The following is a 16,289-nucleotide window of genomic DNA, read 5'->3' on the forward strand; positions in this document are numbered from 1 at the left end:
ACAGTACCTTAGGAGGATTAAACGGATATGTTTCTGGAATTTTTATTTCTAGTTGATACCTCCCACCTGCAAAAGACAACAAGTTAGAAAGTAAAAACAAAAACAACATTACTCAAGCTTAGTCTTTCACGACAATGAATTTTACTTTTCTAAATGGGTAAGTTTTCAAGTAACTCAAATTTACTCAGAAGTATTAGCTAGAAGATACTTCTAAATGTCATACATTTTGTAAATAAATGCATATAAAGTCAATTTAATAAAGCTGTATTTGCTTATGCAAATCAGAATCTGTATTTCTTTGGTATATTATATGTACATTCTCCTACAGTTTCTCATTTCCAGTGTTGTAATTTCCATAATCTATTTCCATAAAATGCATCAAAATGTGAACAAACATCCCCCCAAACAGATGAAGCAACAGGCCACAGAACACTCAGGCTGAACACAGGGTATTATATTATTTTGACTCTCTTCTGATACCTCACACCAATAAATCTCAAAATTACACAACTGAAAATGACTGTATTTCATTTTTCATTTTCTGGAACTCACCATTCAACTAAGTCATTTAAGAAAAGCTCCCATGCTTTGGGGGAGAAAAATAAAATAATGAAGGAGGCTCCAATGTTACTTCTGCTATGTTCTACATTACTGTCTGAAGCAGTTAACTTCTACTCCAACTCTGCAAACACTGACATACTCCTACTATTAATATAGTTTGTAGGATTACAGCATGCAATAAAGGATAGTATGAGCACGGCAGACACAACCACCTTCTACTGCCCTTTTCTAAACTTCTCATTTTTCTCTCCCCATTACAATATTATTACCTGTGTCTATTTCAATTACAGTTTTGTTAACATTCAAGTTTACTATCAATCCTGATGTCTTCTAGAGCAATCTCAAACTATCTCTGCCTGCTTACTGAAAATCATTTGCCAGGCAGTAGTTTAATAACAGAAAGAACACAGTATAACAAAACATTTAACACAATTTAAACTTTTTTACTTAGAAACTGAAAGCAATTCTCACTTCCAATTTTTCTCCTCATCCTACTGCTGTTCTTTGAGAAAGAAACCTTTTCCCTTATTCAATACACTTTGTTACCATTTATAAATTCCTTGAATTAAAGTTGAAGAAGCTGCAAACTATTTCCTTTGGGACTTCAAGAGTGATTTACTCTGTTCAAATCACTCTATACAAAACCAACTCTCAAGTAGCCTCAATAGAGGCAGCAAGTTTCACATGTGGGAAAAACCACTCAAAGGAATACTCTGAACAGTTACAGTCTATGGCACCTTTTAATCTGTGCCAAAACGCACATTAGCAGCTAGTAATAGCTCTCACTTTTAAAGTGTAATTCAGTCTAATACATGACACCTGAAACTGGTTAATATCAGTTTGGCATTTTACACTACCTTCCACAGCTGTTCTTTCCGACTTAAATACTACAGTACTAACTTGAGAAGATATTATAGAAAATACAACAGAAGGCAGGCAAATAAATCCAAATTTGTAATAGTCAATGTTTAAGTTGATGGCTTGTCTGCTTACGGGACAGCACAGGCGAAATATTTTTGAAGATGTACATCAGCAACAGACCTTAAGTAAGTTTGCTTTTCCTTTTGTCTGAATTGAAGCATAATTCAGCAGCATTTTTTCCTAAGAAACAGAACAATTACACTGTTGCTGGATTGCAAAAATTCACCAGTCCCTGTATGATTTTACTGCCCTCCATTTTGTACGGTAATATAAAACCTATCCTTAGCTATTACCATTTCTTCTGCTTACCATGAAAACTTGTCTTTACAAGACAGACTATTACAGCCTTCTGCATAACAGGCTATTCAGCCACCAATTTTTTCCACCTGGAACGCACAAGTCCAAAAGATTTTAAAACTGCAGGGACTACTGTATAAATGTATCATCGTGCACTGAAGTTTACAGTTCAAAATATATGCTTTAAGACAAACTGAATAAATCTGGATATTAATTTCCTTAATACTACATTTAAAATACAAGTGAATAACATTAACTCCTTCATGCCAGTATTTCTGCAGATTTTTTTTTAAAAGGTGTATGCATACGTATGGCTTTTTCATAGCTATTTAATACTTGATTGAATTAAATAGTAATTGCAGAATATCCCTTCTGTACTCCTACTATAACATGTCTCACAACAGAGAGAGAGAGTAGTTTTAACTATTTTCCTTGAAGAAATACCCTATTACAAATTTTACAGTTACTGTGGCTCAAACTTGGCTTGAAATTTATACCATGATTACACATCCACTAATCTAGACTTTCAAAAGGTCCTCTCTCCAGACCTACATGTTTTAACATGGAATGCAGATGTGTTTCCATTTACGTTGTGCCTTGCAATATTCTGATAACTGATCAATATGAGTTGACACCGACAGAAAAATAAAAGCTGTAAAATTTGTCAACAACAGATGGCATTCTTCCTCTCAGTCATAACTCAAACTGAAGTCCTGACATCACCTATAAAAGAATTCTGCAGCAGCAGTTTGTTTTCAGATACCTCACCAACTGTGTTCAACAACAAACAGTAGTGTTCTTTTGCTTCACAATGGCCCTAGAATTCCCTCCTGTGTCACAGAATTGTCTGACCTGAACTACTGCATTAATTAGTTTTTCTTCATAAAGCACTTCCTGCTGTGTCATTGTTCAGACTATAGATGACAGGATTACTGCATTAGTCAAAAAATGTAAGCTACATACACTGCCAAGACCTTCATAATTACATACAGGAATAAATGCATGTAACTATGACACAGAAATATTAACATTCCAAAGTAAATTATTCAAGTGTCAGGAAACACCAGAAACTGGGGTGCTGTAACCTTCATTTTGCTCTTGGTGCATATGCCTTCTAGACTAAAGCAAGCATACGATCATACTATTTTTTCATGGGCTCCCTCCCATAATCACAGTACACGATAGTTTTAGCCCCCCAAAAGGTATATTTACAATATCCTCATCATTAAATGTACTCATATGTAAGTATGCATGCATTTCACATCAACAAACTCCACACTAAATACATACTGCTGATTTTTGTTAGCAGGATATGCTGAATATTGAACACACAGTGCTCAGCTTTTGAAAATTTGGTCCAGCTGAATTATCCAGCATTACACAGAACCCAGTTCTCCAGACAGACGTTCAAATCTTTTTTTACCCTCTTTATGAACTGCTATACAGTTTTTAACTTGACATATGAATACATCTTTCATTTCGAATAACTCAATTTGTTCTCCAAAAAAGGGCCATTTTATTAGCTGAGGTAGTGCTGACCTGGAGGGGGGCAGGGGGGAAGGCAAGCCATACAAACCAACTCGCCTGAGGATTAACTCTGAATGTAAAAAAAAACACCACCACCAAAACCCCACAAAACATCACCCTCCCCCTCACCATTGAAATGTTTCCCAGTATCCAATTAACTTAATTTTGCAATATTTGTATTGTATTTGCAATAATTGTATATAGGACTTGGTTTTACAAGAGCAACTATATTTGCAAAAAAAACCCCAACTGTTACACTTAACAGAATGATCCACTTCCAAACAGGTCACCAGTACAACAATGTATTTCAGATCCATGGCATAGTTCTCCTTCTAAATTGAAGGCACATGTTATAACCAGAAGAAATTACCTTCTTTTAGACATTGTCCTCTGTCAGCTAAACACTACTGGCTGATGAGATGAGGACAGAGATGATGGGGGAAAGTGTAGGGGCACAGGCAGGGACCTGCCGTTACTTGCTGGACAGCAGAGGAACTCTGGGACTCAAGCTCTGGAGGGAAGCATCCTTACCATTACAAATGCTTCTGCTTTTCTGTTCTCTCATTTCCAGGCTAATTTCCTTTCTCCTCAGCTTCTGACACCTTTTTACACCTGCCCAATATTCTCCAGTGTCAATATTCTCTGTGTCAGGCTGTTTACTCATCTTTTATCTGCCCTGGGCCCTGGGAGCGGTGGGGCAACACAGGCACTGGGGAGACTCTCCCTGCTCTCAAGTCCAATGCTGCTGCACCAGCAGCTCCTAGTCCAGAGAAGCAAATTACAAGGGATGTCCTCCTTAGCAAAGGTGCAACAACCAAATTTTTCCATCAGTAGTCACTAACACTTTCAAGTGCATATACACCTACACAACAATTTTCAGATATTTACCCATTTGATGAGAATTTAATTTTCAAAATAATGACAAATGGCACGTGTCTGGTCTCCGGGCAATACTCAGGTCCCAGTCTTGGCTCCAAGGCATAGAGCAACTACAGCAACTGGAAACTTACAAAATTGTTTTCATTTCCAACAAAACAATTTATTTGCCTGTAACACTCCTTGAAACTTTTTTTTACTGGAAGTTCAAAGAGAAAAAGCATAGATCATAGAATGGCTTGAGTTGGAAGGGACCTTTAAAGATCATCCAGTTCCAACCCTCCTGCCAGGGGCAGGGACACCTTCCAGTAGATCAGGTTGCTCAAAGACCCATCCAGCCTGGCCTTGAACACTTCCAGGGATGGGGCATCCACAACTTCTCTGGGCAACCTGTTATAAATCCTCGTTTGTCACCAAGGAACTTCAACAGAAGTTAAAGTAGCCTGCCTGCTCCCTATGTATTACATAAAAGCAGAAAGTTTACAAGTACCAGCACTATTGAGTAATTTGGTGTCTCTGACCAAATAGGCTATATTAGCTTCTGTCAAAGCTTCAATATGTAGTAAGTTATCTTGCTTTTTCCAGACTGAAGAGATGCACAATTACTGATATCAGCTTTAATAAACAAGAAAGCTGATAAGGTGTCATTTTTTTTAAAAGAGCTATAGACATGAAGTTCTCCTATATGGTCATCCTCCCCCAGTATAAATTAAGTATTTGGACCCATGGATGCCTAGAGAGTAATCCCAAATTTAACTTGCAATGGCATCTCTCCTTGAGGAAAAGGCAACATGTTTTTGAATGACCACCACCTTAGATCACAGAAACACATGTACAGTTAACATTAGATTCTAAAGCTCCATTTCCTGATGCTTCATGACTAGGGAGCTTAAACTATCAAGAATGTAAACAAACAACTAGAAGTCAAAATTGTACCAATTACACTGCACAACTTATACCTGTAAATTAACTCTTGATATGGGACAGTCTATCCTACTGTAGAACAGATCCGTCTTCAGGCAACACCAAAGTTGAATTGAGATATTTTTCAAGCTTAGAATTCGTATTAAAAAAAAAAAAAAAAAATCAGACTATTTTAAAACATGTAGGTCTACACTTTTATGCTGTAAATTAATTTTTACAAACAAAGCATCCCAAGACACATGATGCGAAGCGTACAATGACTGCATACACAAAAACATTACTTGCCTTCATATGGTGTGTCCGGAGGTCCTGCTATTTCTCCTCTTAATTCTGTAAAATTCTCATCTACAAGATCTACTTTAATTTGATTTTTGCTCGTCTTAAAAATAAACAGAGAAACAGAGAATCATAAGTAAACATTTGACATACAGAATTCCCCCAAAAATGATATTTTAAATTTTTAGAATAGTTGTTCAAAATAAATAAATAAAAATCTTAAAATATAGTAACCTAAATTAAATAGCTGTCTTCCAGTTGGTTACTTCATGAAAAATAGACTATTTGTGAAACATTTGAAATTTAAATAATATTATTTAATACTATCACTAAAATAAGCAAAGTAACTCAACAATGTAATAGCTAACACTTAAGTTGATTACATTTTTGGAAGACCATGATCTTTCAAATCAGCTATTAATTTTACATATCGTAGACTATAAAATTAAATTGACCAAGTTACACATAGTTTTTTTTTTCTTGTTTAGAGCAATGTAATTAGTAATAGACACGATTGTAATCTTCACTGGAATAAAGACCTCCCCAAATGGAGCATTCACTATTTTTAAACAATATGATGATCTAAACAGAATACTGTAGTCTTGCTTAAGATCATATTTATCTTTAATATTTAGCTGTAAGGTACAATTTATTTATACACTTGAATTTCACTGTCACCTCCTCAACATTTTCACACCCCATATCGACTTGCCTACAAATTAAAAACACTGTATTTTGATACTGAAAAAAACATATGTTTTCCAGAAATCAATTCTCAGAAGTGTTTAGCCAGAGCTACTCATTTCATTGAATTTGCTTTCCAGGTCCAAAGAGCAGCATTAGTGAAATTCCAGGCAGTAACTTTTTTGGTGGGATGAAAAGCAAAATGTCCTTCTAGAAAGATACCATAAAGGTTTTAGAGGTAAGTAATTACAGATTTGTCCATTCTGCTACTTCTGTATACCATGCTCAACTGACTGCAATACAGATTTCCTGAATCCTATGTTATTTTTTTCCAAGAATGCACAGCATCTTCCCAGATCCATTAAAACTCTTTCAACTAGTTCTAAACCAAAGAGCCTTGTGCAGCTGCACTTCTCCCTCAGAGCAAACCTGGTTGCTGACAGTTATGAGAAACAAGTTAAGTCTGATAAAGCTGATGGCTGCCATCAACTGGTTCTTGTATCTACCAATGCTCTGAACTGTGAGGGACACAATTCTCTGAAAAACAGCTAGAAGATTACCTCTATTTCCTTCCTGTAAATGTTCTACAGATTCAGGCTCCGCTACCACCAACACCAAGGATGCTCTTCTTACCAGAGATGCTCACAGATATAAAAAAACCCAAATAAGTAAAGTTTCACCATGCAGAAGATAGTGAACTTCTTCATGAACTACTAATTTACCCGATTAGAAGTTCCACTAAATTAATCTGTAGCAGGTTTACATGGCAAGGTTTTGGTAGCAAGGGGGGCTATAAAGGTGGCTTCCGTGAGAAGATGCCAGAAGCTTCCCCCCATGCCCAACAGAGCCAGTGCCAGCTGGCTCCAAGGCAGATCCTCCACCGCCAAGGCCAAGCCCATCAGTGACAGTGGTAGCCCCTCTGGGATAGCATATTAAAGGGGGGGGTGGGGGGGGGGAGAGAAAGAAAAAATATCTGCACCTGCAGGAAAGAGGAGTGAGACCATGTGAGAGAAACAGCCCTGCAGCCCCCAGCTCAGTGCAGGAGGGCAGGGGCGACTCCAGGTGCCAGAGCAGGGGTTCCCCAGCAGCCCATGGTGAAGCCCACGGCGGGGCAGGCTGTGCCCCTCAGCCCATGGAGGCTAACGGTGGAGCAGATACCCACCTGCAGCCCGGGGAGGGACCCACCCCAGAGCAGGTGGGTACCTGAAGCAGGCTGTGACACGGTGGGAAGCCCGCGCTGGAGCAGGCTCCTGGCAGGACCTGTGGCCCCATGGAGAGAGGAGCCCAGCCTGGAGCAGCATTGCTGGCAGAACCTGTGACCCCATGGGAGACCCCCGCTGGAGCAGTCTGTTCCTGAAGGACTGCACCCCGTAGAAAGGACCCACACTGGAGCAGTGTGTGAAGAACCGCAGCCTGTGGGAAGGACTCACGTGGAGAAGCTCATGGAGAAGCAACTGTCTCCCATGGGAGGGACCCCACACTGGAGTGGGGGAACAGTGTGAGGAGGAAGGAGCAGCAGAAGCAACACGTGATGAACTGACTGTAACCCCCATTCCCCATCCCTCTGTGCTGCTCCAGCGGAGGAGGTGGAGAAATTGGGAATTGAGTTAAGCCCAGGAAGAAGGGAGGGGTGAGGGGAAGGTGTTTTTTCCCCGACTGGAACGGTAATAAATTAAACTAATTTCCCCAAGCCGAATATGTTTTGCCTGTGACTGTTACTTAGTGCCAAGTGATCTCCCTGTCCCTATCTTGACCCACGAGCCTTCCATCATATTTTCTCTCCCCTGTCCAGTTGAGGAAGCGAGTGATAGAGGGGCTTTGGTGGGCACCTGGCATTCATCAAGGGTCAAACCACCACATAATCCAATGGTGATCTGGGAGCTTTTTACATCTATAGTGACACAAATTTGTCTTAAACTTGGGTAAAAATCCTTCAACGCACACAAATGAGACAGCACCTGCAACAGCATAGTTGAGGCCAACTACTGCACTTCAAAGAAAAAAAGATTCAACCATGCTACAAATTAACAATGCACCACACACCTCCAAAATCAACAGCCAGTTTAATAAATACTAAATGTAATGGTTCTGTTTTACTAATTTTAGCTTTTTGTTTTAAGTTCAGCATCAGATCTTGTGTTGTCCTTCATGACAATAGCTAAGACATCAGAGAAAGGAAATTATCCATATAATAGACGAAATTATGTTTAACGTATTTCAGATTTACTTCCTTTCATGCTACTGTTCATGTAAGTTGTCTGACCAGAGAGCAACTACAACACTTTCAAAGCTTTGTTTCCATAAAACTGAGCAGCAGCAGGACAGACTGTCCCAGCAAGACAGCCTCCACCAACAGCCAGGCACTGTAAGAAATCCAAACTGAATCCAAACTCAGTCACTGGGAACACATTCCTTTTGCAAGTTTTCCAACTCCCCTTTTAAGTTTGTTGCGCTCACTATTCCAACCGGCAGCTCATTCCACAACCTCACAATCGGTACAAGCTTTCTAATCTACAATTTAGGTAAAGTTACAATCTAGTTACATCCACCTGTGACAGCATTGTGTCCCAGCTTCAACAAATTTCTTCGCACCCAGTATTTATTCCCCTCACTAAACACATGGTATTCATACAGATCTCCCTTTTCAGATTTAATTTTGCTTTAAACAAGCCGAAATTTTAATCCTGACACACTGGTTATTTTTTTTTTTTTTTTTACATCCCACAATCACCTAACTAGCCCTACATAAGTTAAGATAACGTTTCAGAATCAGTGCCACAAACGCTCTGTTGCACTCACTGAAAATACATCACAAGCAACATAACTTAAGATCAAATTTGCCATCTTCTGTGGCAATGTGACACAAGGCTTAGATGAAGTGACAAAGTCCCAGCAAGGCTTCCTATGGAACTTTTGGCCTCTTCAGTGACTGCACTGTGCTTCCTCAGAGGTACTGTCCCTGTGCATTACCTCATAGCTCACAAAGTAGCACATCAGTCTTATAACCAATACAGTTAACGAGTCACCAAGACTACCTGCTCCAGTAATGCAGGTCTATTCTGGATCTCCTGCTCTCCCTCTGCCAACTTCACCTGGTAACCTCAAAGCTGACAGCAGTTGTTGTTGTTCTTTGCAAATAAACTCCTAACTTTCCATCCTGAGGACTGAAGCAACAGTAAAAGGGATTAATTTCAATGATACAATCTATGGTTAACCCATGCTGCAGCTTGCTTAATTTTCTGCTTAGCATTTTACTTTTCTTCAGTGCCCTGCACACAGTTGTAACAGCCTGGGTATTCACCTTCATATTCAATTTCAATTAGTACCACACGAGCTGTTTTTCATAACAAATCCTTCCTGACTCCACAAATCTGGTAAAACCCAAACAAACAAAAACTCTGTTGCTAAGCTCAGTCTCTTTCAAGAGTCAGTGATCCTGGTTCCTCCATTCGAGTTGACTGCTTTTTTGACTACAGCTATAGCTATCTCCCACTCTTATTTTCTTTGTACAGAACCTTGGGGGGAAATGGCAGGCTATATTACACTGTTTCAGTGTAAAGATTAAATTAATTTCAGGTTCATACTTAAATTCTACCATGTCTTCCACATAACAAATGCATTTTTTTATTTACGTAGCTGACAAACCTTTTGCATGATATTCTGATAGACTTTTCAAGGTGCAACTCAGCTTGACCTTGCCAGTTCTTGCTTTTTCCTTCATCCCTGGAGCAATAACTAATATTTAACTGTAGTGAAATGATTATTCATCCAATTAAATCTGGAGTGTCTTCCTACAGTATTTCCCCTTAATGAGGATCACATAGGATAAAATTACTTAATTTTAGCAGCTTTAACAGAATAAATCCCCAGCCTCCACAGTAATCACCTGAGTGTCTCAAAAACATTACCAACAGCAGAGTTCTCCAAAAGCGTGCCTCTGACACCAATGATCTTAGCACAGAATTTATGAATCAACTTGTGACCTCACAAGTTGATTTTCCCAGAAGCAGTTCTTCTACTAAGACCTCATTATGCTTCCATACCAAGTCTAACATAGCATCACCTCCTGTTGATTCAGTAACAATTTGCTGACTAAATGGCTGGGCTAGCAATTTCTGAAATAGGAGCCATGCCATCACTAGCAGCGTTTATTTCTGTAATCTTAAAAGAAGTCAAATTCTGTAACAATACAATTCCCAGTAGTATTTCTCACCAACATGAAAACACTCCACTGACACCAAAATCCTTTACTAGGAATCTACAAGTCCAACATTACAGAACCTCCAGCAGAACTTCCCACCATCACACCTGAAAATTATTTTGATCAAGACTGATATAAAAAAAAAAGGAGTGTTAATGCAAAGTATTACATAATGCACGATGACATTCCCTCATCTTTCTTTTTTCATATTCCAGTTAGATTATGCATAGCCTTTTTTTCCTTTTTAAATGTATCCCCTGCTTCACACTAGGGGTCTAGTCAAAAGATTTGTCATCTTTTAGATCATCCCAACTGCTGAGACTCTTTCTGCACTGCTATAGTCATGCCTACCTGATTTTATTGTGCCTTGTGGAGATTAAACACAAGCATGGAGATTAAACTAAAAGCATGAGGCAGAAAAGTTGGGGAAAATTCATATAAGGCACTTTCATCCATTACAAAAGCCTTATCTCTAAAAAGAAACCCAAATGAATCAATCCTTCATGAAGAGTCATTCTGTGAGCATCTCCTGAAGACTGGACATTCAATCACATTTATCACAGTAGCTACTGATCAATAGTATTTTGACTTGTCTTTGCCTGCCTCCTCATTGAAAAAAAATATCCAGAATTACACTATCTCATTTTGTATCTTCCTTGTACAGAACACACAACCCACTCCAGAAACTTCCAACAGTAAATTCTGCCACTGTTACGACTTTATCAAACACATCTCCTTCACTTCTACTGAAGTCCTCTTAGAAAGCAGCTCCAGACCTTGTAATATTAGTCTCAGCAGACAACAAGCTCTTCTGTTACTTTTATTCACCATAATCTACAGGCCTTAACACAAAGTCCCTCAGAGAGGCCTACCGCCTTTCTGCAGTTCATTCACCCTTCCTCCTGAACCTTCCATACCATTGCCTCCTCTCTTCTCCAACTGCCTTTTAAAAAACCCTTTTACTTATGTGTCAGTCACGGCTTGTTATTCTCTTCTCTAGTCCAGTACCTCCCACACTGAAAAAATCAAAGTTTTCCTTCACAGAAAATAAAAAGCTAGAAGAGAGCCAACACAAAACTGTAACATATCAACACCACAGGAGCACATTAAGACACGATCATAAAAACTGCACTGTTGTTCTAAACATTTGTTTTCCACATATAAAATACTACTTACTACATTAAAAAAAAATTACATATTCCAAGTTCTATCTTGAGATAAATCTACTTCATGAAGACTGAAGGTACATGAAATGACTAAGTAGGAATTACAGGTGCATTGGAATTTTTTTATGCTAAAAAGCCTCCAAATTCCAGTTATTTTGATAAGTAAGCTGTCAGAAAAAAGTTAACATCAAGTAATCAGCATAAAAATGCCTATTATCAGAGCTGGCAACGTATGGATAGATACCGGTACATTTAACAAAAAATGCAGGAGTAACACATTTCTAATTTTTTTATTATTATTATTACATAGTCAGCAGTTTTTTACATCTATGTTGAACCTCCTCAAGCAGAAGGAAAAAAATGAAACCCCCAAACCCCAAAAGTCCTTCACACTTCTGTGTCATCCATAGCTGCAAAACACATTATAAACTTAAAACCAGATGATGAGGACTTACAAAAAAGAAATTTCAAGTAAGGTTATTGGAGAACTAATCAGCTCTACTTATCCCCCCACAACATTATCTTAACATTAGACCTTTGATCCCTGCATCATAATATTTCTCTAAAGAAATTTAACAGGCCAAATTCTCCACTACACATCCATTAGCATCTATACCATGGTTTACACTGTTGTGGTCAGAAAAAAAAAAAGGAAAGAAATTATGTTTATTAGCAGTATTAATAGCTTTGATTCAGCACATTACTTTCTTAAAAAGAATAAAGTAGTGTCAAAATTAATTATTACTTGTACGTTCTAAGTGTATCTGTCTCACCTTACACATTCAGATGCCACGTGCAAAAATTCCTATCAAGTATCTTTGGGTATAAATGCCAAGATGGTAAACAAAGATTTATAAAAACAAAAAACACCACACACTATACCAAAAAAACCACCCTAGTTTAAATAGAATTAGATTTTGAATTTAAAACCCAATGGTCACTTTTGAATAACTCTGTGCATGCAAAAACAAAAAAAACCAAAAGCAAAACCACCCACAAAATCCTGCTATTCACCACAGCAATTCACTATCTACAGCTGTTGATTTTATAGGTCCTATAACGTGATTTTCCTCCATCTTAAGGGGAACAGTCTGTACCAAGGTACTGCTGTTTTCTGTTAATTTACCTTGGGTTTACAGAAAATAACTCATAGAAAACTCTAGAAACATATGTATACAAAAAACCAGTCAAAATCCAACAGAAAAACCCTGACCTGAAAAGACAATCATAACTGACAAATGATACATACAGATAAACAAGCCCAGCTGCAGTAAGAGCAGCTAAATATTAAAACTCTGTAACCATTGAGGGCTTTAAGACTAGCAACTAACACAGGAAGAAAAACAGTTTTAAGAAGCAACAAAAATGTTAGAAGAACTTTGTAGCGGGTTTACATGGCAAGGTTTTCGTAGCAAGGGGGCTATAAAGGTGGCTTCCGTGAGAAGATGCCAGAAGCTTCCCCCCATGCCCAACAGAGCCAGTGCCAGCTGGCTCCAAGGCAGATCCTCCACCGCCAAGGCCAAGCCCATCAGTGACAGTGGTAGCCCCTCTGGGATAGCATATTAAAGGGGGGGGTGGGGGGGGGGGAGAGAAAGAAAAAATATCTGCACCTGCAGGAAAGAGGAGTGAGACCATGTGAGAGAAACAGCCCTGCAGCCCCCAGCTCAGTGCAGGAGGGCAGGGGCGACTCCAGGTGCCAGAGCAGGGGTTCCCCAGCAGCCCATGGTGAAGCCCACGGCGGGGCAGGCTGTGCCCCTCAGCCCATGGAGGCTAACGGTGGAGCAGATACCCACCTGCAGCCCGGGGAGGGACCCACCCCAGAGCAGGTGGGTACCTGAAGCAGGCTGTGACACGGTGGGAAGCCCGCGCTGGAGCAGGCTCCTGGCAGGACCTGTGGCCCCATGGAGAGAGGAGCCCAGCCTGGAGCAGCATTGCTGGCAGAACCTGTGACCCCATGGGAGACCCCCGCTGGAGCAGTCTGTTCCTGAAGGACTGCACCCCGTAGAAAGGACCCACACTGGAGCAGTGTGTGAAGAACCGCAGCCTGTGGGAAGGACTCACGTGGAGAAGCTCATGGAGAAGTAACTGTCTCCCATGGGAGGGACCCCACACTGGAGTGGGGGAACAGTGTGAGGAGGAAGGAGCAGCAGAAGCAACATGTGATGAACTGACTGTAACCCCCATTCCCCATCCCTCTGTGCTGCTCCAGCGGAGGAGGTGGAGAAATTGGGAATTGAGTTAAGCCCAGGAAGAAGGGAGGGGTGAGGGGAAGGTGTTTTTTCCCCGACTGGAACGGTAATAAATTAAACTAATTTCCCCAAGCCGAATATGTTTTGCCTGTGACTGTTACTTAGTGCCAAGTGATCTCCCTGTCCCTATCTTGACCCACGAGCCTTCCATCATATTTTCTCTCCCCTGTCCAGTTGAGGAAGCGAGTGATAGAGGGGCTTTGGTGGGCACCTGGCATTCATCAAGGGTCAGGTCAAACCACCACAAATGTACATGCCAAGTTTTCAGCAAAGACTAAGGAATTCTTTTGAAAAAGTTCTCCAGATCTTTCTGAACCAAGGACAAAGTCCACTAGTTTGCAAGGGAGGCCATGTGTTTAAAAGCTGATGTTTTCTATCACTAATTATTTCCCAGCCACACCAAGGAAAAAAATATTACTTTTTTATTCATTGTTCTGACAGAATTTTTAATTGATTCCTTTATGAGACAAATGGGCAATAAACACTTTTTAACCTCCCTAAAATATAGCCAAAATTTTGTTACCACTTTAATACAGCTACAATTTACAAATGTAAAGTAGGTACTTTGAACATCCAAACATTTTATACTGATGCTATTAAGGATCAATATTTAATAAGCTAAATTAAGTAAAAAACACTTCACCCTGGTCTGAAACCATGCTAGTGAAATTAAACTGTGGTACTATTAAGTTACTAGTGTCTTCTAAATCTCTTCTTACCTTCCCCCCATTTTATATTCTACCACAACAGTCCTACTCTATACCAAAATCTGGCATGAATATATCTCAAGTGAGTTACAGAAAAAGTTAATTTGCTAGCATAATGAAATCAACAGAACTCGGTTTTTGCCAAAGACCATGAGTACTCTGAGTCAACATAAGTGTTGAGCAGAAAACACCAACCTTTCAGCAGCAGTTTACTACATTAAACAATTACTCAAATTAGTAACTTAAACATCAAGACTAAGTTCATTCTTATCCTATTTATTAACCCTTTGCAAATACGTGGATAATTATTCAAAGAAATTTTGTTTTGTCATAATTATCACCTTATTTTTAACCCTCTCAACTTAGTCCAAGTGATTCAGCTCTCTCCCCTTCACTGGTATGCCAGAAAGGTCCATCCTAACAAAAGCTCACCTCTTAGGCTACTGTTTAAGTCCACTACCAGCCTCTCCGCTCATCTCCATGGCCTTACTTCTTTTCAAACTAACACTCCACCTTCTTAACCCTTTGCTACCCCAAAGCAGTTCAGGATAAGTACATGGCATCCACTTAGCTCACCCTTTTGCAATAAACAGGAAAAAGCAAAAAGGCAGGATATATCACTTTACTAGGAAGCAAAGTGCAGGACGCACTCCAGCTTAAAAGCCAGAATCAAGCGCGTCTCCAGAGCCTGAGCTTTTTATTAAGAAGAGAAGCAGAAATGTCATATAATTGCCACAGTCGTGGCTGTGAAATATATGCACTGCACCATCAGTTGAGATCAGCAGATCACATTTGCTTTTTTTAAAGACAGCGTTCTTGCTGACCATCAAAACATAGAGCAACGCTCATTTGTGGAACCATCAAATATTTGGGGCAGGGCAAGGAGAAGAAAGGAAACAAATCTGTCTAAAGCACATAAAAGAGCAGTTTTCCTAGATACCAAAAGGTCAATACAAAGAAATGCGTTTTCTTAAAAGGCTCTCACATTCTTTGACCCTACTATCAACTTCAGTCTTTAAGTTCTTCCATATTTCACATTCTATTTCACCTCACTGTATTATACATTATCATAATGTATGTTTTCTAGTTATGCATGTTTTATTAAAAATATGTCAGATTATTTTTGCATACCAATTTTTTCATTTAATACATCTTGCTAAGATTCTTTAGAATATCTTAGTAAGAGATGAAACATGCACCAACCTTAAAATTCTCTATCACTACACATGTTTACATACAAGAAAAGTACTGAGAGGGTTTGGTTTCTTCCTGTCAGAACACAGGACATCTCAAATATTAAAACTTTCTTCATTTTGCAAGAGTTAGACCTGGAGCATCACTGAGTTTTAGTAAAACTTTTTTATTTAAGGTATCTAAAAACCTATTCTTGCTAACGTTCAGCCGTTAAAACGTCACTACCAAAAAACATAGGAGACTGTACTTCCACAGCAACTTAAGCCAATGTAACAGCTGTCAACGTCCTACTTTCCTCCCGCGCCTGGCAGAACTAACATAAAGGAGGGGGCAGGATTTTGTGCAAGCATTCATACAACTGCACAGCAAACATAGGAAGTAAAACTACCTTAGTTCTTTCATTTCAACCCAATTCCCCAACCTGATTCACCACACATATTGCAAGTAAGAGAAGAAGCACCAAAGTGAGGAGACCAGGCTGCAGGAGTGTGACACTGCTTCTCGGCACTGCCTTAGGACAACTTAAAAGAATTTTGAAACTTCAGCTCTAGTGTCTGTCTAAACTATTTCTGACAAAATCACTGCGCCAGTCACAGACACGCTGAGATGTAACTGACAGAGGTATGCTGGCATAAGCCCTAAGTGCAGTTATACAATCATTGCTTGTCTCACCAAGGGATAGAGTGGTTAAACTGGTAAAGCTATG

General features: G+C 39.4%; 1 protein-coding gene across 4 annotated transcripts in view; it reads right to left on the reverse strand.

Moving 5' to 3' along the window:
- UBE2K (ubiquitin conjugating enzyme E2 K) overlaps positions 1-16,289 on the reverse strand; it is a 43,033-nt gene that overhangs the window by 17,114 nt on the left and 9,630 nt on the right. For 3 of the 4 annotated variants that reach the window (XM_005243197.4, XM_027794988.2, XM_027794990.2), the window contains 2 exons: positions 5,392-5,485; positions 8-66 (listed from right to left, as the gene is read on the reverse strand). In XM_005243197.4, the coding sequence (XP_005243254.1) occupies positions 8-66; positions 5,392-5,485 (153 nt within the window). The remainder of the gene's footprint in view (positions 1-7; positions 67-5,391; positions 5,486-16,289) is intronic. The other variant, XM_055797770.1, reaches the window with a different exon arrangement.

Source organism: Falco peregrinus, chromosome 2 (genome assembly GCF_023634155.1).
Source record: "Falco peregrinus isolate bFalPer1 chromosome 2, bFalPer1.pri, whole genome shotgun sequence".
NCBI classification, from domain to species: Eukaryota; Metazoa; Chordata; class Aves; order Falconiformes; family Falconidae; genus Falco; species Falco peregrinus.